Source organism: Ursus arctos, unplaced genomic scaffold, assembly GCF_023065955.2.
Source record: "Ursus arctos isolate Adak ecotype North America unplaced genomic scaffold, UrsArc2.0 scaffold_36, whole genome shotgun sequence".
Taxonomy (NCBI): domain Eukaryota; kingdom Metazoa; phylum Chordata; class Mammalia; order Carnivora; family Ursidae; genus Ursus; species Ursus arctos.
In genome coordinates, this window is record NW_026623050.1 from 19,451,268 (window position 1) to 19,478,300 (window position 27,033).

At 37.1% G+C, this 27,033-nt stretch overlaps 1 protein-coding gene across 3 annotated transcripts in view; it reads left to right on the forward strand.

The window, feature by feature from the left end:
• Positions 1-27,033, forward strand: part of UNC13C (unc-13 homolog C) — a 755,970-nt gene that overhangs the window by 533,364 nt on the left and 195,573 nt on the right. For all 3 annotated transcript variants that reach the window (XM_057306313.1, XM_057306314.1, XM_048219406.2), the window contains one exon: positions 22,247-22,380. In XM_057306313.1, coding sequence (XP_057162296.1) covers positions 22,247-22,380 — 134 coding nt within the window. The remainder of the gene's footprint in view (positions 1-22,246; positions 22,381-27,033) is intronic.

Consider the following 27,033-nt stretch of genomic DNA (forward strand, 5'->3'; position numbering starts at 1 on the left):
CTCAGTGGATGTTGATTATGAATAATGTGCATGGAAAGATTAAAGTCTTTTAAATAGGGCTTCCAATTTGGGGATCCCGGATAATTTTAGGTGTTTATAAAAAGTAAGGGGAAATCAAGCACATTTTCAGTGTTATAAGAAATCCAGCAGGAATCATACATTTGTGTAAAGGCAAATTAAAATTTTATTTTTCTTCCATTCTGACTGTAATTACGTCAACTCAGTGTAGGTACTCTGGTCGCTAAATGCAGATTAGAAACTCCAGCTTGATCTTTACATATCACTGGAGAACAAAAACACGAGAAAAAGCTTTTTGCTTAACTATTGCGGTGTGAAAGAAGAAGTGATAAGATCCATGGGAGAAAACGAAATACATGTATCTTGATATTTAAGGATTTTAAACTGTGACGTTGTCCATTTGATACAGCTGGACCCAAGTGAATTAGGTGGCTCCTTGAGTGTTAGAGAACTGACCTGAAATAAAAAGAGAATAAAAACTGCATGAAAATGGTTCAGTTTTTGAGATAAAAATCATCTTTTATTTTTTAAGTAATTATACTCAGAGACGCTGTGAGAGGGAAAGGCATAGACTTCCACGAAAGCCCCGTGTTCTTGGTATTTGAGCAGGGTCCATGTTCAGTGTTCATGTCGCTCAAGCAGGGGGAGGCTGCTGCGGTTTAAGGCTATTCTGCTCGCCTCCGGATTCTGTTCCTCTCATCTCCTGAGTGGCAGGTGCTTTTGTAATCTGATGGAGCTGATGACAGTTTGTACTTTTCATGAGGGACAGTATAAATTGAATTTAGTAACTTCTTTTATGGGAACATATTGATATGAATCTAAATAAAAAGTCTAAAGTTTTATGGAAAATAGAGGTCCCAGATCCAAGGTGCACCTCAAGGCATTAGAAATGTAATGTGGTACTGATTGTACTTCATGGGTTCCTCATTAAATGACTTAATGGACCTTATTTAATGTAATTTGTGTCTAGAAAGTGCTGGTAACACACTTATCTAGTGATTGATTCTCACTGATCAGTAGTTGTGTGCACTAAGAAACCACAAATGAGTCTGAGAGTAACGTACTAGCACCTCTTTGGGCTGGACGCAAGAACGATCCAACTGGGTCATAACCACTATGCAGAGTACGACATTTCCATGGGCCGTTGCTGATACTTGCACCACGTCTGGAGCAGTTGCAAAGAATCTAGCCACTGAGATAGTGCAGCCCCTTGATTTGAAATTTCAGAGGCATTTCTTTTTCGCCCAGCAGAGGAGATCCCATCCCAAGAGTTAACCGGTTTGCTGTTGGAGCTGCAGAGGCAGCTCACAGCCCTGGGCTGTTTTAATGACCCTCCCAGTCCTTCCCTGTCCGCGCTCTGCTCCTGACTTCACTGGACGCAGCGGCCTCACTGGGCTCCTCCCCTCTGCACCCTTCTTCCCCTTTTGGGTGGTTCACCTCCAGAGGTTAAGCTCACTGTGCCCCTAAGTTTCTGCCTCATCTTCATAAGACCTTAGGGGAAGGGCAAGTCCCTGGGCACTGCTCCTGGGCCCTGCACTGAAGGAGTTTCTCGTTTTGATTTGCCCAAATTTGTTTCTTACACTTCCAAGATATCCTTTGCATTACATAGGAATTTGGGATAACATAGTAGTCCAGATTGATTGACATTTTTACATGTGTCGGCTATGAGTACTGGGAAACTGAAGAGTATTTTTGTGGTCAGTACTCATGTGACAAATTTCTTAGGCTCCCATCTATCCTGTCACTCACACTTGACGCCCAGAATCTGCATTGTTGCGAATGCTGTGAAATACTCTTTAGAACTTCTTCAGTTACACCGTGTTTTCTGAAAGCTTAGGACTTTGACTACACTGATTCAGGTGTAAAAATATCATAGATTTTTATAAAGAAAAAATGTACTAGTTTTAGTTCTGCAATTGGAAGACATTTAGGATTATGTTAACTTTTCTGATCATTGAAGCACCGTAGGTAAAAGTGTTTTAGGAGGATTTGATGAGTTGTTCCATAGAAGAAAAGCAGCGAAAACATTTCCTGTGTGTATTATTTTATTTCCTGTTTTTATCAGTGGCTCCCTTTAACATCAAGTATGTCTCCCTCAGATACAAAGACCTTATTTTTATTTTATTTTATTTTTTTATTATGTTCAGTTAGCCACTGTGTAGTGACATCATTAGTTTTTGATGTAGTGTTCAATAATTCTTTAGTTGTGTATAACACCCAGTGTTCATCACAACACCTGCCCTCCTTAATACCCATCACCCTGTTATCCCATCCCCCCACACCCCTCCCCTCTGAAACCCTCAATTTGTTTCCCGGGGTCCACAGTCTCTCATGGTTTTTCTCCCTCTCTGATTTCTCCCCATTCAGATTTCCCTCCCTTCCCCTATGGTTCTCCGTACTATTGCTTATGTTCCACATATGAGTGAAACCATATGATAATTGTTTTCTCCGCTCGACTTACTTCACTTAGCATAATCCCCTCCAGTTCCACCCATGTCAGTGCAAATGGTGGCTATTCATCCTTTCTGATGGCTGAGTAGTATTCCATTGTATATATGGACCACATCTTCTTTATCCATTCGTATGTTGAAGGGCATCTCAGCTCCTTCCACAGTTTGGCTACTGTGGACATTGCTGCTATGAACATTGGGGTGCATATGGCCCTTCTCTTCACTACGTCTGTATCTTTGGGGTAAATACCTAGTAACGCAATTTCTGGGTTACAGGGTAGCTCTATTTTTAACATCTTGAGGAACCTCCATATTGTTTTCCAGAGTGGCTGAACCAGCCTGCATTCCCACCAACAGTGTAACAGGATTCCCCTTCCTTCACATCCTCACCACAATTTGTTGTTTCCTGTTTTGTTAATTTTGCCATTCTAACTGGTGTAAGGTGGTATCTCATTGTGGTTTTGATTTGTATTTTCCCTGATGGCTAGTGATGTTGAGCATTTTTTCATGTGAAAGACCTTGTTTTTATTTTAAAGCATCTTTTAATTATAATTTATCCTGTTGAGAATTAATTACTAATGTTTCATCTACATATAATTGTGTTGATGCATTTTCTGCCTGCTGTCCAACAGATTTTGCTCCATAACATGGCAAAATGTTATAAAGAAGCTGGAAGCTTAGGGTACTTATGTTTAGCCCTTCCAGATTTCCCTTATGGCTTTACAGATGTGGATTTTAATCCAGCTTTGTATTTTCCCTGAGATTTATTCCCCAGCCCAGAGTTAGATCCCTGGGATAAAAAGCATCCTTGTCTGAAAACATTTCATTATATTTTACTTATGTGCACATGGACACACACACACATGTCTACCTGGTACTTGTAGTTTTTTGTTGTTCTTTTTGATATCTTGGCTCTACATGGTTTGTGTGCTAGAATTATAAATATTATCTGTTAATTGGTTTGAAAATGATTAGCTGTTTGACCCAGGATACCGGCAGTAATTCTATTTCCAGTTTGCTGGAAGAAACAAGTTTGGCACATTGATAAGAAGAGGAAGTCTCTCAGCGGTATCTCTGTTAAACATCGTCCCGAAAACGGATGGTGTTTTATTGTGGCATAGTGCCTGAGCACTCACAAGTATTTTACAGAAAATCCATAAAAGATACTCATCTTCATTTTTCTGAAAAATGGTTACCCTGTCTTTAAGGCGTAATCGGACAGCCCTCTTTTGTACGTGTATAATACACCGAGTTATCCAAGGGCTGCAAGGCACTGAAGTTACCATAAAACAGAGCAGGACACTATTCCCTAAGACCCACTTAGATCAAGAATGACTTCACTCCAGCACTACTATTTTCTCATGGGAATTGAAACTCAGGAGCTAAGAAGTGACCTTACAATTCATGGAATTTAATGATGCATGAGATCAGCTATTAATAACATAAAAATTACTTCTTAATTTAAAGGTATTGATAGTGAAAATTTAAACTATTTTAAAAGTTACCAACAAACATAGGAAAGCATACCAACTCCCTAACACCTTGCATTCAAAGCAACCCAAACAGATCCTCTCATGTATGGTTCAGGTTTTCTTCCTGCCTTGCCTTTTGAAAATAGAACTTTATTCTGCTATATTCACATTTTTAGCTCTACCTAGCCCTATAGTCTCATTTTAAATACTACCTTTTCCATAAAGACTTCTGATAGATCTCACAGTAAATAATTTCGCCCCAGTCTAAATTCCTGCTTGAGAATTTGTTCCACTTCAAATTATTGTTTTGTTTTGTTTTGTTTGGCAAGTCTTAGCTCACCTATTATGCCATAGGTCCTTTGGAAGAAGGATTTGCCTCTGACTTGTCTTTGAGAATCCCTTTCTTCCCCTTCCCCTGACTATACACAGTGCCCCATAGTTGTTATCTGCTCAATAAATAGTGGTAGAATGAATGAATTCAAAATAAATATATAAAAGTTTGTAGAGAGAAAATGCAAATGATTCAACAAATTATAGCCACTGTGGCCAGAGCAATTGAGAAACCGAATTTTAATTTTATTTAAATTGAAATAGCCACATTTGACGTGGCTTTCATGTTGAAAAACACAGCTCTGGAGCTTAAAGCAACCGTTGAAATTCACACTCTTTACAACACTTCAGTTGGGCCAGGACCGGGGTTCACTAGGATAAGATTCCCAGGATTGTGCAAGTGAAGGGCCGACTCTTAATTTTGCACTCAAGGCTTGTCTCACCTGAGTTCCAGACATGCGTTTCAATGACTGTTAGCAAGAGTTTCTTACCACTGACACATTGCCTTATATTGCTGATTCCCCATTAAGCCACGATGGCCCTGGGGCACCATGCTCGAAACTCTGATTACTTGAAATTCATTATTCAAGAACAATATCATCTATAAAATGGATTGTTCACAGATCCGAGAAACGTCCTTTCTGCTGTTGTGGGAATCGAGACGTGTTTGCTTTTACCCTGCCCTGTTCCTTGGTAGCTCCCTCTCACTATCACATTTTCTTCATATAATCAAATCATAGTAATCTCTTCTGTGAACTGATACTTGTTGCTTTATCTATTTACTTCTCCTGACAAAATCAGGTTTGAACAGTGGTGAAGCAGTGTTACCTAGCCAAGTTATTTAGCTTTCCTGAACCTCAATTCCTCTCCCAACACCTCCCCTCAAAACATAATGATGCTAATAACTAATTCATATTATTTTCTTAAAAACTCTTTAATGAGTGCCTGCTGTATGCCTGGTATTTGCATTCAATGCGGATAATTCTTGAGGCAAGGGAGGTTTGGCTTTTTGTTTTGCAAAATAGATCTAGGTCAATAATTACATAAAACAATTATGATAAATGCCTATCATGATTACAAAGCTCCTGTTTTAGAATCTGAAACAGAGCAGGCATTTGTTAAACAGTACTTTTTAATATTATTATTATTAAAGCTAAGAGTCAAGAGAACGAATGAGTTAGTATGGCATTACTTTGCTAAACAACTGTAGATTTATTTCACTATAGTTGATTTTAAAAAACAACAACAAAAAAACAAAACTAGAATCCTCTCCTCCATTTGCCATTAGAATCATCTCCTTCATGAAACAATGGCTTGCTCAAATATACCTTATAAGACCTTACCAGAGCTACAAATGAAGGAAAAACGAGTTTTGTCTAATCACCACAAGTGATAAAGTTGTACACTGTTGTGTTTTGACATCCACAAGTAAATTTCATAAATAGACTGTGTGGGTTAAAGGATTGTTAACCAAAGAAAAGTTGTATTTTGAATGCTGGTGTCCACCAGCTGAATGATAGGGTATGACCTTTTTATTTCATTTTAATGTTGGTAGTTTTGAACTGCAGTAATTTGGGGCAAGGTTAATATGTGATTTTTCTCCCTTGACAGAAATAATGGCTTTGCTGAACCCCTTTCCTTTCTTTACTTGCTTATTGCAATCCAGCATAACAGCCGCATTTACAACTAAATTGGTAATTGACTGGATCACTGTTCCCTATGCAACACTAAATTCGTAAGTAATGATTCAGGCATTAATAAGAAGCCATATAATTTAAAAAATGCACCACCAATTTTATGTTTACCCAATGAGTTGATAAATCCAGAAGGAAATACTAGATGAGTGCTATCAGCTGTAAAATTGAAGATAGGATGTGAAGAAAGTGTAGCATTCTTCTAGTTATTTGTAGATGAGTTATCTAGTTTGAAAGATTCCTAGATTCACCTTTTCTATTTTTTGTTTATGAAAATTTCACTGATTTATTTTTCCACTACTGGGTGGATAAACAATGAAGAAAAGTGACCCTCAGATCAGTCAACTTGCATGCCTAAGAGATAAAGGGGAGCACCAAAAAGATATGGGGCCCGTCTTTTCTTTTCTAGTTATCCATCTTCATATTTTCTGCTGTTTTTAAGAAAAATGAGCGTTGGCTATATTGGAATCTCTGGTTAGAGATCTTCCGTGTTGACTGTATACTCTCCTTGAGTTTCTAAGGGTGATAAGAAATAATAGACAACATTTGTTTCATAGGAACTCATTGGTTGTACCGATTATCATTATTGAGTTTTTCTATGCCATTATCACTGGTGTATTCTGGCACTGCTACAGAGCTAACACTTGACATTTCTATAAACTTAGTATTTATTTAGTGCTTTCATTAACTACTCTCATCTCCTTCCATGTGCAGATGAAAAAAAAAAAAACACAGTAGGAGATGGAAGTCAACTGATATCCAATCTTTTTACTGACCCCATTTAGCATGGCTATTAAACATTGAGAAATAATCAACTTTAGAAAAGCAACACCCTAGTGACTGTCTGTTTTTGCTAAGTCTAACATAAATTTTGGAGACTTGAATTACCCTCAAGCAATTTTAGTTCACGACATATAATCAATAAATTCCTTATAAGGAAATACAGGCGTTTAGGCCTCCAGATAAAGTTTGCTTACTTGCATTAAGACCAGAGAAAAAATGGAACTGGAAATCTTTAAGGCTTCTTTCAACTCTACAACTCTGACTATGAGCAGTCTGACAGTTACATTCTATCATGACAACAGCTACAGGTACCTCCGTGCTAATTCTCCTGAAATTACTGCTGCCTGCATCTTGACTTTCAGTCTACGTTTGACAAAACAGGAATTTGATATTTTCTAGTTGATCATTCTGATATCTAAACTGACATCTTGTCATCATTTTATTTATAGATTTCAGTTTACAAGCCAGCACTTCGAAGACTATTTACAGCTTCCTGGCTTTTGGTCTATAGTCAGTCTTTCACCTTAGTTAGCTGGCAAAGGTTTAAGCATCTACATTTCTCCTACGTAGCATAAGAAACAAAAAAAAAAAAAAATTAAAATCCCACTGATAGAAGCTTAAAAAACAAAATATCAATCTGCATTAAAATGTAAATTTTCACTAACCATTAGTTTTTTTATTTGAAGTGATGATTAAGCATTTGCAGGAAATGTATACAATAGATGCTCTTAAGTCCAGTGAAAGCCATGCACTACTCATCCTCCATTCTTGTCATCAACATGGCACCCTGTTAAGTTCCCAAGTTGCATAAAATATCCAACTCATCTGAAAACTCTTTGGATGGGGGTGCCTGGGTGGCTCAGTCATTAAGCGTCTGCCTTAGGCTCAGAGTGTGATCCCGGCGTTCTGGGATCAAGCCCCACATCGGGCTCCTCCGCTGGGAGCCTGCTTCTTCCTCTCCTACTCCCCCTGCTTGTGTTCCCTCTCTCGCTGGCTGTCTCTCTCTCTGTCAAATAAATAAATAAAATCTTAAAAAAAAAACAAAAAAATAAAAATAAAACCACTTTGGATGGTCTGAGGCTTATCAGTAGTTCTGAGTTAGCTAGTCTGTTACGGATAAGACGTCTTATAGAAAGTTTTAATGTGATGTAATTAAATCATAGGTCTTACAATTCTTTGCGATGTCTCTAATCTTATTTCCATGGGCAATTATTGGATTCTCAGGGTTTAACTATGTTTTTTATTACAGCTTTATTTAAAATAAAAAACTCTAATAATGGTGATATGTCATATTAGCAGATTTTATCTTATTTATACCTATTCTCTATTAATAATAACCTTTTCTTAGGGCCTAGCTTACTTTTTTTTTTTTTTTTAAGATTGATTTATTTATTAGAGAAAGAGAGAGAGCATGCAAGCCAGCAAAAGTTGGGGGAGGGGCAGAGGGACAAGCATACTGCCTGCTGAACAGGGAACCCAATGTGGGGCTCGATCCCAGGACCCTGAGATCATGACCTGAGCCGAAGGCAGACACTTAACTGACTGAACCACCCAGGCACCCCCAGATTACTTTTTACGATCTTATTTTGAAAAATGTCCTAAGTAAAAAATAGTAAACACTTATGTTTTTTTAAAAAACTAATAATACTGAAATGAACACCTAAGTACTTGTAACCCAGATTTAGAAAGGTAGCATCTGGTTCCTCAGAAATAACCACTCTAATGAAGCTTCTTCTAATGATCCTTTTGCTTTTCATTATAGTTTTACCACATATAAACATTTGTTTAAATTAGTTACTATTTAATTTCATTTGCTTTTAAATTGATATAAGTAGAATCGTACTGAATATATTCTTCTGTGGCATGATCTTTATCCTTCGGCATTGTGTGTTTGAGATTCATATGTGCTGCTGTATGTCGCAGTCTGTTTTAGGTTGAGTCCCCTGGAAACAGATTCTGAGGTGGAGAATTGCATGCAAAAGTGTCCCCTAGGAGTGCTCTGATGCTCTCGCCAATAGAAATTTATGTAATAGTCAAAGTGTTCTGTGTCTACACTGCCTTATGTGGTGGCTAGTGCCACTAGCCACATGTAACTTTTGAATACTTGAATTAATTTAAATATAAATTTAGGTATCCAGTGGCTAGTGGGCTAGTGTATTTGACATCTCATCTGTAAGGAAGTGGGAAAGGCAAGATCAGGCAGATGGGGAGGCTGACTTGCAGTGTGATTATAGCAGAGTGCAGCTGATCCTATGGGAAGGAGGTGGGATTGCTCTTCAGGGCAGTCCGCAGTTGAGGCAAAGCAACTGAGCTTTGGTATCACAGCATAAGCTGTGCTTTATGTGATTAGTGCTTTATCGTGGAAGAGGGAGTAACTTGGGTGACTCAGTTCCTTGCCTCTGAGTGCAACTTCCAGCGAAGAACACAACTATAATTCCTTAGCAGCTGTTATTACCAGCGGCAAGGGGATTGTGCTTGGCCCTAAGGAGGGAATCTGAGCAGAGCCCCGCAGTACCTACTACATGGCTGGCCATTCGCTTTCGGTATGCTACGGAAATTCCATTACATCAATAAATCACAGTTTATATATTCTACAGCTGAGAGAGAGTTGGGTTACTTCCACTCTGGGGAACTGTGGCTATTGTAAACAATGTTTCTCTAAGCATTTCTGGATATGTCTCCTGGTGAACGAATGGAAAAGTGTCTCCAGGATCTATACCTATAAGTGGAATTACTAGGAGTTAGAATATGTGTGTAATTGACTTCACATAATAATGTCAATCTGTGTTCTAAAATGGCTGTATATTTTGCAAATTACAACTCTTCATTCAATAGCTCAGTTGTGTTGACTGTGAGAGGCTTACTCAGGCTATCTGTTCAACCATTCAGCAAGACAGACTAAGGGTTTTTAACATCATCCCCTTCCTCACCCCCTAGATAAAGCATTAAAATAACTTTTACCCAGCAGTGGTTAGCAGAATTCTAGGACAACTCTCTATGAGTCATGCTCCTATAGAATACTTTTCCCTAAAATGTGGGGGGAACTTTGACTTGCCTCTAGCTAACAGAATATGGTGAAAGAACACACACACAAAATGAAAACATAAACCTAAAACAAAAGTTTAAACCCATGATTAGGTTACGTTATATAGGAAAGGCAGAGGACTTTTACAGGTTAAGGTCCCTAATCAGTTTGCTTATTGCCTCAGATGAGATAACACCTTGATTACAGCCTGGTGGGACACTGAGCAGAGTACCCAGTTATGCCAAGCCTGGATACTGACCCGTAGTAACTGTGAGACAACAAATGTCTGCTATGTAAAGCTGTTAAAATTGTGGTAATTTGTCACAAAGCAACAGAAAGTAAATACACCTGCTTTGCAGCAAAATTTCTATTTATTTCAATTACAGCATCTTATTTTCTTCATCAATTTCATTTCCTTGGTTCTTTCATATTTGGAGCAAAAGACTTTATTCTTTCTTTCTTTAAGAGAATTTTTAATCCATTGAAAAGAGACACTGAGTGTACGTCAAATTGTTGCACTATAGTCGCCAATAGTAACTGCTTCCTTTAGAAAATTATATCCCTCTTTTTTTGAGATAAATTATTTGTTAATTTTAAGGATAAAATATCTAAACATCACCTTCCTGAAACATCTAACAATAGCTGAGCTTAAGAAGATAAAATGTACAGATTTTAATAGTGCTTCAAGATTCCTTTAAGGACAAAAATGGTTTTGGAAGATAATGACAGAAACAAAAGGAAAATGTGGATGACACCTAGAACATAGCCAGAGAGCCTACAGAGAGTTCACATTTTATAAAGAATAATGGGGTTATATTAATTCAGATCAAACCATCTGCGTAGACAAATAAACTCAAATGAGTCATGTTTTATTCTTACTCATGTAACGTCTGTAAAAATGGGTGCTCCCAGGGGCGCCTGGGTGGCACAGCGGTTAAGTGTCTGCCTTCGGCTCAGGGCGTGATCCTGGCATTATGGGATCAAGCCCCACATCAGGCTCCTCTGCTATGGGCCTGCTTCTTCCTCTCCCACTTCCCCTGCTTGTGTTCCCTCTCTTGCTGGCTGTCTCTATCTCTGTCGAATAAATAAATAAAATCTTTTTTAAAAAATGGGTGCTCCTGATACACAAGTGCTTCTTCCTATCATACTTGGGGTTCTTTGAAAGCAGAGCCTAGAAAAAGGAACTTGTCAGTAGTTTGAGACACAACCCCAGGAAGACAAGTATAGTAGGTAGAGAAAATGAAAAACGAAAGTCAGAAAAGCAAGGAGTACTAGAATGAGCTGCTTGTCTCTGTTGTCAACTGAGGCTCTGTTCCTTTGGGAGCTTACTGGGAAACCACATAGAGCATACCTCTGAATCGTTCCAATGAAGGATGGGGAGTGTAATGGGTTGACTATCTCCCCAAAAGCTATGTCCACCCAGAACCTAATAATGTGACCTTATATGGAGTAAGACCTTTGCAGATATAATTAAGGTAAGCATCTAGAGATTAGAGTAAGGTCCTAAATCCAAATATAGATGTTTTTATAAGAGAAAGAACAGAAGACACAGAGAAAAAATGAACATGTAGACATAGAAGCAGAGAGTGGAGTTCTCCATTCATAGACCAAAGACTATCGAGGGTTGCCCAGCCATCAAAAGCAAGGAGAGAGACATGGAAGGAATTCAGAGTCTCTAGAAAAAATCAACCCAGCCAACACTCTGATTTTGGACTTCTCACCTCCAGAACTGTGAGAGAATGCTTTCCTGTTTTTAGCTGGCAGGTTTGTGGTAATTTCTTATGGTAGCACTAGGAGGCTAATACAGAGAGGCTGAGCTGTTGAGCCTGTCACACTTCTGGGCCACACTTGATTGTGAAAGAATGGCTACTTCCGACTTTATAAGAAGCCCCAAGGAGCAAAGCAGAGAGAGGTTGCAGCAAGTGCTTGATGTGGGACTCTGCCAAAATACACGGAATTACTCAGCAGAGCTGCACGGATATCAGGTGGGCTGAAGGGATGTGACAGTGTATCCACAAGCAACTGCTTCACTCCTCCAGCAGTGATTTGGAGAACCAAGTCCCTTCCTTATGATGCTACCATCTTAAAACGGTACTAAGGTGGCTGTGCTTTTGCATAACAAACTAGAAGAGAAAAGAACGCAGTGGATTAGATATGGAAGGTTAGTAGGCTATAGCACTTCTCTTCACGTTCTACTGTATAGAACTCAGTTACACTTCCATAACTAACTGCAAAGGAAGCTGGAAATAGAATTGTTCTGCTTATTTATCACCGTAACAAACTATACCAAATCTCAATGGCGAAAATATATATGTGTGTGTGTGTGTGTATATATATATATATATATATATTTTTTTTTTTTTTTTTTTTTGCTCATTAATCTATGTCTGCAGTTTGGCCTGGGCCCGGTTTGGATGGCTTATCTTTGCTCCAGGCAGCACTAACCGAAGTGCCTCAATCAGGGCTGGGGCGTCCACTTCGGAGATGGCTACACACATGGCTGGAACGTTGGTAACGACTGCCATCTGAAAGCTCTGCTGAAGGCGGTATCTTGGAACCTGAGTTTATTTCCATGTGGGCCTCTCCAAAGATTCATTACATTCGTCTCAAGTACGCATTGCACTCACTCCCAACACCTTACAAAATTCTTGTGCTATTGCAGTTTCAGGCTCATGCTTGAGGTTCAGGATCACTCTATATCATGTCCAGATGGAGATGAAGCTCCTTGAGTCCTGTTTCTGAAGTGTGGTTCCTCTTGATCTGAATATCTGGAAACTACAGAGCCAAGTTGTCAGCTCCTCCCACGTGCTCAATATATAATGGTGAGATAGAAATAGTATGACTGAAACAGATATTTCTGTTCAAAAATAGGAGACACATGACCGTCACTTGTCCATAAAAATCCCGAAATCTAGCTGGGAACAAGTTGTCAGTTCTTAATTGGAGCTCAGTCCTGCTGTCTGGGAATTATTCTCTGTGACTCTTGGCTCCATTCGCTGGGCTTTTAGCCTTGCCCTTGGGTCATTTATCCTGTTCCGTAAGGAACAGCTCATTGTTAACAACTGAGTAGCCTTCTAGTCTGCTTCCTGCCCATAGACGTTTGGAGGTTCAAAGTCATCTTTTCATTTTATACTCATTTAATTCTTTTCTGTCCAAACTGATATAATTTATTTCAAATATCTGTGGGCATTCCATTAGACAAAAACAGCGCTCATGTTTCTTACTGAGACAGACCTTCTTTACCATGGATGGAAAATCATGGGCTAAAGGACAATGCACTTAAGATTCTTAGAAGTCTTTGTCTAGTTGAAAGACACTAGAAGGCATTAGAAACTACAAGATTCTTACAAGCCATTTTTTTCTGGCAGAAAAATTCAAAGAGGAACTTCCTTAACATTCTTAGAAACTCTACTAGGTATATCTTAAATATTCATAAAGCTCTTGGAAAACTTGCTTTGGACCTGACATCTTGCATGATCTTAGAGTCATTCCAGTAAAGGGCTCTGGATTTGGCACCTTCATTATTATGCTAAATCCACCAGCTCACATTCTATCTTCTGTTTTCTGTATTTGTTGTAGGTGGCAATGTGGACAAATTTTCCCCATGGAAGTGATCTTTTACCTGACCTAAAATAACGATTTCTTCACTGTCCTTCAAGTTCTCACTGACAAGTCCTCTGATTTCAATAATTACCTTCTTGAAACCCTTCTAGCTTCTGTCTACCACCACTCAGGCCCAAATCATTGCCACATGTTTTAAGTTTGTACTACATTAATGTCCCACTTCCAGTGTCAAAATCTGTTCTAGTTATCTATTATAGAATACCAAACTACCCTAAAACTTAATGGTTTAAGATAGTAACAAGAGCTTACTTCGCTCATGTATATGCAATTTGAGCAGGACTGAGTGGTAAAGTCTCAACTATGTTCTATGTGGCTTCAGCCGATGTGGTTTGACCAGAGTAAAAGTTCTACTTCCGGCATGCTTACTCAGATGGCTAGCAAGTTGGTGCTGGCTGTCAGCTGGGAACTGTACCAGATGTGCTGGTTGGTTATTTTCCACATGGACCTCTCCACAGGACTACTTGGGCATTTTCAGTGTAGTGGCTGGATTTTAAGAGTAGATGGTCCAAGAGACAGGACTTGGGAATCGCCAGTTTCTTAATACCTCAGCAAGAACACTGACATAGGTCATTTCTGTCATATTCTGTTGGTCAAAGTCGCTCATATTCAAGGAAAGGAAATATAAACATACCTTTTAATGTGAAGATTATCAAAGAATTTAGTCTTATTTAATATTCCTACAGTAATGTAGCTGTGTACTCAAGGAAAAGGGAAAACTGATTTGGGGAACAGCTATCCAGTTTCTGCCACAGTTTATTCCAGCCATTTAAAATAGTATCTGTGTAGAGTCTGGGTGGCTCAGTTGGTTAAGCGTCAAGCCTTGATTTCAGCTCAGGTCCTGATATCAAACCCTGCATCAGGCCCCATGCTCAGCAGGGAATCTGCTTGAGGATTTCTCTCCTCTCCCTCTGTCCCTCTCTCCAACTCGCGTGTGCGTGCACACACTTCTCAGATAAATCTTTAAAAAAATAATAAATTTAAAAATTTAAATAATAAATAATTAAAATCAAACAGTACCCATATATTTAGGGGTAGGAAGTTATAGTTATGCAAGATGAGTTCTGAAAGTCTGCAGTACAATGTGGTGCCTATAGTTAACAACACAGTGTACATTTAAAAATTCATAAAGAGGGTAGATCTCATGTTCAGCGTCTTATAAGTGGAGCAAAGGGTAAAAGCAAAGAGACATAAGGAAATTTGGGGGGTGATGGATAGGATTATTACCTTGTTATGGTGATGGTATCATGGATGTATGCATATATCCAAACTTATCAAACTGTATACATTTAACATGCAGTTTTTGTTTATTATACTTCAATAAAACTATTAAAAATAGTAACCATATATTTTTAAGTCAACATTATATCAAGTACTTACAACTTATGGGTTCTGTTTTCTTCTCTGTAAATTTACTTACAGGCATATAATCATAGAAAATATAGTAAAAAGAGACAGCATATGGTCAATTTTTAGCTGCAATGTGAAGGGATTTCCTGTATGCCTCTTAACACTTAACATTTGTAGAGATCTGAAATTTAGAAAGTTTTTCCTTACGCTGTACTAAAATCTTCTGTACTGAAAATTTTACTCCTAAGCCCTAGTGTTCTTCTTGAGCACGCAAGACCAATCTAATTTATCTTCTAATCTCTTCCTATATGACAGCCCATCATGTATTTGAAGTCCACTATCATGGTACTCCTGAGTTTGGTCTAAGCACTGCTAGTTCTTTTAAAGGAATAGTATCTTAAATGGAAAATAAATGCCAGCTACATGGGACCTATCACATTTTTCCTTTTTGACATAAGTTCAATTTATATAAAGAGAAAAGGCAAAACTATTAGTGTACCCACTGAAATAGTTTTATGTTTAAGGAACTTTCTTACGCTTCTCTCTTGGAGTCTCATAAGAGTGTTACCAATTAGGTAGACTGTATACCATATGCCATAAATTTAATTAGAGGCAAGTATTCACCAGTTACAGTAATACATGTCCGCTTATTGAAGATATTCTTCCTATACATTTGCTAGAATCATCAGAAACAGAGTATTGGGTATATATAATCCTAGTTCAATGTTAGAAATCTGAAGTTAAAAAAATTAAATACTTTTCCAAATTGTACATATTAATGTTAAGCTGAGAACAAAATATAAGTTTCTGATTCTGTGTTCGATTATTTTTTCGATGACACCATGCTGTTAAATAATTTGTATATTTAAATCTATATTCAGAGTTATGACATTTTACAGTTATGTATAGATCACTTAACCGTGTACAGTCTATTCAAATTCAAGGAACCATTTAGTGCTGTTAAAAGCCACTGAGAATGTCCAAACACTTTGAGAGGCAGTTTTGGCAATTTAAATGTAAAGATATCTTGGACTTAAGCTGAAAGGAACCAGCAAAGGTTCTTTAAATATTTTGCTGTAGTAAAAGTGAATTATTCAATATATGCTATTTTTTTCTAACTAGATTAGCATATTTTTAATTTTCAGTGATTACTTTTATTTAAGGCCACTAGTTGCTCAATTTTTATTCTCAATTAACAACATCTATTAAGTTATTTGAGTAGAACAGTAATTTCCCAACGACCTTTAATTTAAGAAGTAATGTTTTTACAGAGGGATCGAGCATAAGAGTTTATCAGCACTTGGAAGAGGCACCACATAAACACCCAGAAAGATATTCCATCTCCTCTTAAAATTAGGGAACTGCGTATAGTTGGAAATTTCTCAGATGTAAAGGTGAAACAGAAATCTTTTGTTATAATGGCAAAATGCAAAATCTAGCAAATCCATGACTGATACTGGTTTTTAGGAGGAACAATATCACTCTTCTTCCAAAAAAAAAAAAAAAAAAAAAAAAAAAGCCTATTTTTACCTGACTTATTTACAAGTCAGGACTCTTGTCCTGACTCTTCCTGTGAACAGGAGGATTTCAGAAGAATAGAGCCGTATGTGTTAAGTCCAGATTCCCAGGCCATACCTCCGTTTACCCTGATTTTGTAGGTCTGCAACAGAATAAAGTCAAATATACTTCTCATAAGCAACCTGGGTATTCTGATAAACATGATGAATCTGCTTAGAAAAACACTGGTCAGTGGCTGCTTTGAATATAGTCTCAAATTTTACTCCTTAGTGTATTTCTTTTAGATTCTCATTGTTGCAGTTCACGTTGCCCTAGGCACTTTTGCTAGGGACTTAAAAAGCCAATTATATAATAAATCATGGATTCAGTATATGGATGGTGCCCCAGCTGTCCCAGAAAGACAAAGGTGACACAGCTTTATTTGCCTGAAACATTAGTTTCCTGATCCATGGTACAGCCAGAATACTAAGGGCTCTTCATTAAATGTATGATCAAAATGCAGCTCATTCATCCTAACTCCCTGGAATCTCTCCCACTCATATGCAAAGTTTAAGTGACTTACTATATGCCAGTAAAATTCAGGGGAAGAAGAAGGCATCTCTGACAGTGACATTAAAGAACAATAGTGGAAAAAACTTTTGAAGCAGGTAGATGAAAGGTGATGAACTTTTAAATGGTCTAAGTAAGTGGTGAACTGAGCTTTGCTAGAAGCAAAAAAGAAAAAATAGTAATGGGAAGTGTTGATATCACCTTCAAAAGGGTGCTTCATTTGTGTATATACAAGGAGACTTAGATCGTCAATTAAAATTATTAATGTTTCCATTTGGCAATGGCTCTCAAACTTAATTAGGGGAGATGTCATAAGCCCTGTTAATCAGTAACTTAATTTGCTTTATGACTTAGCAGACAAAATCCAACTCTGTTCTCTATTTAACTTGACTAACTTTTAACTTGAGGTGAAGGGAGGGTAGAGCAAAGTAGGCTCCCTTAAGAACATGAAATTTTCAAGGTCTGGGTGTTCTGTCTTTGAGGACCTTGTGTGACCTTGGATGGACCACTTTAAACCACGTCAGCCTTCGTTTTCTCCTCTGTAAAACGCAGAGATTACAATTGTCTGTACCCTGTCCAGCACTGTAATGTGTCTACAGAACAAAGAAAAGAGGTATAGTGATATGAGGGCCGGGGTGTCTATGAGCTCTTGGCAGAAGTCGAAAAGAAGTGAGACGAAAAAGATTTGCGTTTCTTTATGCTTTTCTGTTTCTCTTCTTCCTTCCTCTGGACCAAAATAAATACTGGTCCCAGCACTTCAACCACTCTAGTCAAACATTTAATCTCTTTTTCTTTTCCTACTTTTACTGTACCTCAGTAGCTAATCCAATACCGCGTCCTCAACTTCTAAATCCAGTTCTGCAGAAAAGCCATGACTATCCAGAGTAGTGACACTGTAAGTTCAGGGACCCACTCTACCTACACAAAGCTCCCAGGCTACCTGGCGGTGCCACTGTGGGTCCAGTTCAGGCTCTCTGTCATTCCTTGTGGTGACTGTTTCAAATCTTTACTATTTACTCCTCTTCCTATACATCTCAGGATAGAAATTCCTAGCTATTCTTTCTCACCATCAACAAGACTTATCTGCCAGACTCTATTGCCTGACTCGGAAGAAGCTATGTTCTTCATGTGTTTGAGGCCAATTCTCCCACGTACACTCTGGATCCATTCTTTCCCATTTCAACTCACTCCCCCATCTATGTCACTCTTTCATAAAGTTGTATTATTTTCCTTATTCATATTTTTCTCCAAGGTCTTGCCTCTGGCCATATATTCTCCCTCTCTTTGAGTAATCTTATTTACTCCATAATTTCAGTTATCACATATATACTGGAATTTTTCTAGCTATATCAGCAGTCCAGAATGTTGCTTTAAACTCCAGACTTATGTACCCAATTACTTTCTGGATAGTTCCACTTGATTTCTCCCTCTCTCTCTTCTTTCTCACCACTTAGGCAATGAGTTCTGTCAACTTCACTTATTAACCATTTCATAAATATTTTCATGAGTCTATCAGTTTTCCTCATGAACTGTTTCATTAGTTTAACTTCAATTAAACTTCCTGCTACTGGCAAATCATTTAAAACAAAAATGTAATTAAGTACTCCTATGTTTGAAATCTTCTAATGGTCCTCATCAAATATGGTTTAAATGTTAATTCCTTGACATGACACACATGTCCTAAAGGATTTGACCACTGCATCTATTTCTGTAGCCTTTTGTTTCCCGAAGTAAGTTCAGAGGAAGATTATTCTGTGGAAAGTTGTGCAACATGAGAGATGGAGAGGAGGAAGGGAGTGGAGGGCTTTGTCAAGTTAAAAGTTGAGGAACTAATGCTCCATTTTTAGCTCTCAGAGTAGTGGTTTTCAAACTAGTCTCTGAGCTAGTAGCACCTCCATTACTAGGAACTTCATTATATATGCAAATTTTTGAGGCCTCGCTCTCACCCTGGTGAGTCAGCAACTCTGGGGTAAGGACTGCCAGTCTGTAATTTAGCAAGCATTCCTAACAGTGCTGCCGAACACTACAGTGTGAGAACCACCGTCTTAGGGAATCACAATGCACATTAGCATGGTACTCCAGGAATCTAGAAATAATTTATTTAACTTTGTTTTAAGCAAGCATTTTCTTACTTTGTTTGAGCATGGAGTGTGTGTGTGTGTGTGTGTGTGTGTGTAAATAATGCTAATATCCACTAGAACCAATGATAGAGAAACATACTCTGTCAAAAGACACACTTGTTGCCTCACATTGCTGGTAATTCTCCAATTATGTATCTGTCGTGTACTTTTGCATTTCAGTATCCCCTTATTTTACTAAGTATCTTCCCCAGCTCTTGTCTAGCCAACTCTTAATAGGAGGTGTTTAAAAATTATATACTTATTAAACAAATACACGGAATGCCACATATTTTGTAGCAGACTTAGAAGTGTTGTATAAGTCCTACACTAACATGAAGATGGCATCTGTTATTTTGATTTTTTTTTGCATATAATAGTTCTTTCTATATGGAATATCTTCATATTTTCTCCTTCGATATTATAAAAGTATAGTGTATATCTTGTCAGCTTGTCTGGTAAAGCTTTTCTGTATTGAAATATCCTTTACAAACATGACCACTGGAAATTTCTTCAGCTGATCCTACACCCTGGCAACTTTCCCATGTTCACAAATTCTCTCCTGTTACACTCTCACAGCTTTTCTAGTCTCTTTCCTCAATAATCTATTAAGAAAATAGTGCTTAATCACTATAATTCTAATGATCATAATCAAAATCTATCTGCTAAGTTATAGTTTTATGAACTGACTGTATTCCCATTTGTTCCTTGTCATTAATGGGTTTACCATTATTTATTATATAGAGTGTAAATATATAAAACATATTTTTCTTATGATAAGTATTAATTTGTAAGGGTTTCAGTAAATATCAGTGTACTTATTACTAGCTTCCTAAATTTCTACTACCATTGTCTTAATTTTTCTGACCATAAGATCAAATGCCCCAATAGACTTCTAGAATATTAGTAAAGTGTTGCTTAGAAAAAAATTAATCTTGGGGCGCCTGGGTGGCACAGCGGTTGGGCGTCTGCCTTCGGCTCAGGGCGTGATCCCGGCGTTATGGGATCGAGCCGCACATCAGGCTTCCCCACTATGAGCCTGCTTCTTCCTCTCCCACTCCCCCTGCTTGTGTTCCCTCTCTCGCTGGCTGTCTGTATCTCTGTCGAATAAATAAATAAAATCTTTAAAAAAAAAGAAAAAAATTAATCTTTAAGAAATCTGGTAAATATTTCAATATACATGATTGTACCTCATCCTTTTAAACATGCAGGCTGTTAAAGTGTACTATTAATTTAGGGATAGCTTGATTTATTATAATGTTATGTGGTATGTAAAAACTTTTGATTCAACATCCAGTTTGGCTTATTCTGGGGCAACATACAGAATTTGATGAAAAAATGGTGCCATCTATAATCCTCTAATGTCATAAAAAAGAGTAATGAAAGTAGAATTTGTGACAGCTAAGGGATTTTGGAATCAATACATATTTGACTACTTTATTCTCTCCTTCTTTCTGTATTACTCTTTACAGAATGACAGTAAGTGACTGTGATGTTAGACATGTCATCTAGAGTCATTTGCTTTCATTTAATCGCATTACTTAAAATAAGCTAGACATATTGTTTTGCTGTATACACACCATGATGATTAATGACAGTATTAATCAAGTTCAGATATATTTGAGAAACAAATGCTGTGGCCATCAGAACTAATTTTATTTACAACCTTTATAATCTACCAGGGTCTCTTGATTTTTAAATACATCACAGAGGAAGAAATCTATTGAACTTAATCTAATGAGTAAATAATCACATTATTGTAACAATAATAAAATCTCGTTCACCAAAGAAAGATAAATTTAAACAGAAAATGTAACTTGAAAGTAGGCAAAGCCGGATATTTATAAGCCTGTATTGCTGCCTGATTTTCTTCCTGAAGATTTTCTGATGTGCCTTGATGTATCTCAGGAATTGAAAGAGGAAGCCTGCCAAGAAGTTTCAAGTGGTTCTCCAGGACTACATATACAAGGCTCTTAAGAACCATTGGAGAGTACTTATAGTTCATTCTGGCAATTTGAAGTAATTTGTGCCAGCCAGTGATTTTTGGACTAATTTAGCTCTCCAACATTTAATATCTGTTGCATTTTGAGCATAAAGGTAAATCAACAACACTTGGAAGCACCTTAGGAAAATACATGTCCCCAAAGGTACCTTATAGTGTATGGAGTTCTGTAATAGGAAGTGGATTCAACATAGGACTCTATTTTAACTTAAGTGAGGACAATAATGTGATGATGACTCACTCAGGTCGGGTTACGTGTCTTGGGCAGCATTAGAAGACATGCATACAACCATTCAGCAGAGGGTGGTTGATCTTTAGATGAGACATCATTGGAAATAGCAATAGTTTGGGCTTGATAAAGTCTAATCCACTTTTTCTACCAGAGAACCCCTGAATTTCCTGAACCACAAATTGAAGTTTTCAGATATCCTGGACCTATAAGCTTGTAAATCATTTGGCAAAAATAATTAGGGGAGCCATATGCTTCCTACTTATTTGTATACTTGAGCAGAAGTTGTCTCTGCCTTTATCTTTTTTGCCTAATTATTTAAAGTAAATGTAAAAGAGGTTCTCTAAGATTACCCACCAAACAAAAGAATTGCATGTATTGAGTATGACGTCGATATGTGAAACATACGAGATTGTTATTGTATTCTGTTCATCTCATTATAAACTTAGATCATCCTGGACAACACTCTCAGAGGCGAGAGCTGGAGAATTCATGAAGCATGATAAATCAAAGATTCAAATATGATTTAAACATACACACACACAAGAAAGATACATAACTTTTAGTTAACTAGATGCGTTTGTGGGTGGAATGAAAATGGTCCAGGCCATTCATAGAACATTTATATACTGTAGAATTTAACGGTGCTGGCTTTGTAACCAGACAACCTTGAGTTCTGCCCACTTGCCACCAATGTGACTGTGGACAAAATATTTAGGCAGGATAAAATATACACACACATACACACACACCTTTATACACAGAATTCAACCTCTCTCCTTGGAAGAAGCCCTATTAAAAGGATAATTTCTATGATAATTCCTAAGATCATGAACTGCAATTAAGAAAGAGCAACCTCCAATTCAAAACCAAAGGATGGAGAAATGCAAGAGTGGCCTGGCCATTGTGACTTTATCCTGTGGGATATCATTCAATGAAGAATGGAAACCTGAATTTAATAGCTTTGGCTCACATGACCTAAGAGTTTTTCCATAACCACTTTTCTCTAATCCTTCCATTTGACAGTGATAAACTAAAGTCATATCATTTAATCTTTTCTTTTGCATGTCGTGTGACCTTGTGAGCAGAGTAAGAAACAGGACATTCCTCGTGAAGATCAGGGACCGACAACTAAGAATTTGGATTTTTGGCCCCAGCTTATTACACTGATGGTTACTATTATTGATGAGGATAAAACTGCCTACACGCCTGTCCTAAATCAGTAAGTACATTGTCTTGGAAATGAATGGATTTTATTCCACTCAAGTTATGAAAACATAAAATATTTGAAGCATGGTTTGTACTCTCATGGTTTTATACTCTCATTGGAACAGTTTGTTTTCCAAAATTAGGTTTTCTAAAATTAAGCTATATAAGGCAGGGTTTTTGTACTTTTAGCAGTAAATATCAATTTGGTGATATTATGACTTTTTAGTTCAAACCCCATAGAGTAAGATTCTTTGGATATAGAGACAAATATTTCCCAAAATTTATTTTTATTTGACATAGAAAAGTTTCTTCTTTGGTTCCTTTCATAATTATCTCCTGTCTCAAAAAGAACAATAACAACAGAAACCCCCAGAAAACTATCCCATTATACTTCCCCCAAAACTAAAAAGAATGTTGAAAAGTTAGTATTGAACATATTTCATTGTGACTTTGTAATAACAGAGATTTGTCAAAAGAAAACGTGCTTTCAAAATAGTTCTATACCACGAATTTATTGCAATATTTAATAGTTTAAGTCCATTTTCTCAAGTAACAGTGTTAAGCCCATGCCCCTATGCATAGAATTTGCAAATTATGAGCAGATAGACAAGCAGATGTATTAAGATTCATAGCTATTCTAGAATAACAGATTCTAGAAGAGTCTAAAATTATTAATTTATCAAAATGCCACTTGCTATGAGACCTTGGGCAAATTATCTAATTACCCTGGGCCTCAGTTTCCTCATACATTACAAGATAATATCCAAGATCCAGTCCAACTTTAGTGTTGCATGTTTAGGATTTATTTTATGCCCACATGTTGATGGCTATACAGCAAAAGCAAAACAGCAGCTGAATCTGCAAACCAGGCACTTGTAATGTGATTAATGGAGAGGGTATCCTGACATATTGGTAATACCTGAAATGCTCTGGGCAGCAGGGATAGCAGAAGTAGAGCATGTAGGAGATTCAGACTTACTCTGGAGAACTGGTTTTATTATTTCTCTATAATGGCCAAGACAGGGTCAAAAACCTTACGTTGAATCCAATTGAAATTTCAATTACAGAAGGAATAAATTTAAGTATCCCAATTTTCATCCTTTCCTTGTCTCTTAACCGCTGATTTTCACCTGCCCCCAGTTCCTAATTGTGGAGAAATTGGTCCTCTTTGATATGCAACCATGATAGCATCATTAGGTTTGCCTTTATACTTTCTTCTCCCTTTCGCTGTTATACTCACTTTTTCTGCCTGATGACCAGAGTATCTCCTGATGACCATCTATAGAGACTCTGCTGTTTTATTTTCTTCTCATAGCTTAGGACTATATCTTCTCTCTTTTTTAAAAAAATTATTTTAAAAGTATGTATGTATGTAGGGGGAGAGAAAGAGAGCGTGAGCAGGGGCAAGGGCAGTAGGAGAGGGAGAGAGAATCTGAAGCAGGCTCTGTGCTGAGCATGCAAAGCCCCACCCGGGGCTCAATCCCATGACCCTGAGATCACAACCTGAGCTGAAATCAAGACTCAGATGCTTAACTAACTGAGCCACCCAGGTGCCTTTCTCTTTTAATACATGACATGTCCTCCGCTTATCCTGGGCAGCTTCATGGAACAGATATGTTTTCTCCTTCATTTTTCAGACCTTCTTTGAGACAGAGTAGATTTCCTGAAGATAGGGAAATCAATACTTGTTTTGTGCCCTTGAGCTGGTATAGGCCATTTGGTAAATGACTATTGAATGAAAACAGACATCTTCTCAGAAATGCTAATTAAAAGTTATACGGAAAGATTTTACTTCTAATCAAAGAAATTCTTTACATTTACCAAATACTGGAAATCCAGGTATGACTAGTAAAAGATATAAAATCATGGAATCAATTAAAGTTTCCCAGAATTATTTTTAATCATATACTATGAAACATATACAAAGATTTTATTTGACTTTTTGGAACTATATTAAAAGAAATGGAAGGAATACAATTAATTATAGCAAAAATAAAATTTAAATTATGACCTAAATTAAGTCTACTAAGTATAAAAAGGAGCAATGAGACAAGGAAAGGGATCCTTGTTTTGCTTTTTATTTTTGTTTTTAATGTCAGAGTTTAGAGTCACTTTTTTTTTTTTTTCTATGAGAACCTAGCCCTAAAAAAACTTGAATGCCTTCCTGGTATTTGTAATCTATGTTTTATGTTTGTATTTGCTCAGATTTTGAGGGTGTTTTAAAGACTTAATCAAATTTTATGATAATTTATAATAATTATAGAATGAAAACTTGAGAAGAGGGGCTTTTTTATATTAGTATATATCCAGGTATATATATTGGTTGAGTGAATGAGGAAATTAGAGTAAACCTGTGTATGTAGTTGACATCTATTCTCTCTGTTCCTACTTCATTGTTAATTGGTGCGCTAGAGTATTTGAGCAATATTTATTCACATTTAAAAAAATTTATGAAGTTTTTCTAAAAAATTTCTGCTTACAGAAATTTCACTATTTTATTGCGATTGAAAACCATTAAAGTATTTTCAGATCTTTGGGTGTGGTTTTCTCTCTACCCTCCCCCCCCTTTTTTTAACATTTATTGAAGTATAATTGAATGCAATAAAACTGCACATTTGAAATATACAATTGGATTAGTTTTGGCATATGTATCTAGCCACAAAACCCTCACCACAATCAAGATAATGACTATATCTATCACCCTAATAAGTTTCCATATGCCTTTTGTAACCCACTCAGGCAACCACTAGTCTGCGTTCTGATACTATTGTTTGGAAATTTTGCCCTTTTATGTAAAAGAGTCATATGTACATTTTTTGGGTCTGACTCCTTTCACTCATTACAACTACTTTGAGATTCAAACAGGTTGGTGTGTGAAGCAATACTTTGTCTCTTTTTATTTCTGAGCAATATTCCACTATAAGATATACTCCCAAAATGTTCATCTATTCGTCTTTTAGGGTTAGGGTCAAAATTTTTTCCCCTAGTTTAGGTTGCTATAAATATTTGTTTACAAGTTTCTGCATAGACGTATTCTTTCCTTTCCTTTGGGTCACGTGGTAGGTACATGATTTGTATTCTTAAAATTGCCGAACTTCTTTCCAAAGTGGTTGTACATTGCCAAAACTTAGTATGGTTAGGATTTTTTAAAGCCATTCAAATAGGTGTATAGTGGCATCTCTTTGTGGTTTTAATATGCATTTTCCTAAATACTGATGTTGGCCATCATTTCATGTGCTTAATTACAATCTATATATCTTTGATGAAGTATCTGTTCAAAAGCTTCTTGCCATTTCCAAATTGGGATGTTTATCATTTTATTATTGAGTTATAATAGTTCTTTATTTACACTAAGTAAGGGTCTGTTGTCAGATATAAATGTTGCAGTATTTTCTCCTAGTTTGTGACTTTCATTCCATTTTCTTACTAGTATCTTTTGAAGAACTTTTTAAAAATTTTGATGGAGTAGTCTAATTTATTGATTTATAATTTGAGCTTTTTGTGTCCTATTTAAGAAATCTTTGCAACATCCACAAGCCAACTTTTAATACCACAGTTTTCTTCTAGATGTCATACATTGAGATCTATGATTCATTTCAAGTTATTTTTTGTACATGGTATGATATAGAGTTTAAGACTCTTTGGGATTTTCTTTTCCACTCTTATCTTTCCAATTCCGCTTGTTAGAAAAATTATCCTTTCTCCATTGAATTAATTTGGCAACTTTGTCAAAAATCAATTGACTATACTTGTGACAGTCTAATTCTGTACTCTCTGTTCCATTGATTTATTGATCCATATATCTATCAGTTTGGTGATGATGAACTTCTTCAGCTTTTGTTTATCTGGAAAACTCTTTATCTCTTTCAATTCTGAAAGACAGTTTTGCCAACTAGAGTATTCTTGGTTGGCAGGTATCTTTTTTCCTTGCAACAGTTTGAATATATCATCTCACTCCCTCCTGGGCTGCAGAGTTTCCTCTGAAAATCCACCGATAGTCTTATGGGGATCCCCTGTGAAAAACAAGTTGTTTTTCTGTTCCTGCTTTTAAGATTCTCTGTCTTTTATTTTTTCTTTTTGTCAAAGTTCTCACTTTGTTCATGCACTGATCTCCTGAACTCAGCATCTTTACAACCATTATTTTGAGCTCTCTCTCTTTTTTTTTTTTTTTTTTTAAGATTTTATTTATTTATTTGACAGAAAGATAGAGAGCACAAGTAGGGAGAGAGAGAAACAGGCTCCCCCTTGAGCAGGAAGCCCCATGTGGGGCTCAGTCCCAGGACGCTGAGACCATGACCGGAGCCAAAGGCAGGCATTTAACGGACCGAGCCACCCAGGCGCCCCTATTTTGAGCTCTCTATTGGATAAATCATTTACCTCCATTTCACGAAAATCAGTTTCTGGTGATTTACTTGTTTTTTTGTTTGTTTGTTACATATCCCCCTGTTTCTTCATTTTCCTTGACTATTTTGGTTTCTGCACATCAGATAAAACAGCCACCTCTCCCAGTCTTGACAGACTGGGTCTCATCAGTCACCCCAGCCTGAGTTCCAGGTTGTCTCTCAAACATTTATCATTATCCAAGCCACCATCTTTGTTTTTTGTGTCTCCCATAGTTGAGAGTTTGTCAAGACTTGTCAGTGTCCCAGAAGGGGGGTGGGGATAG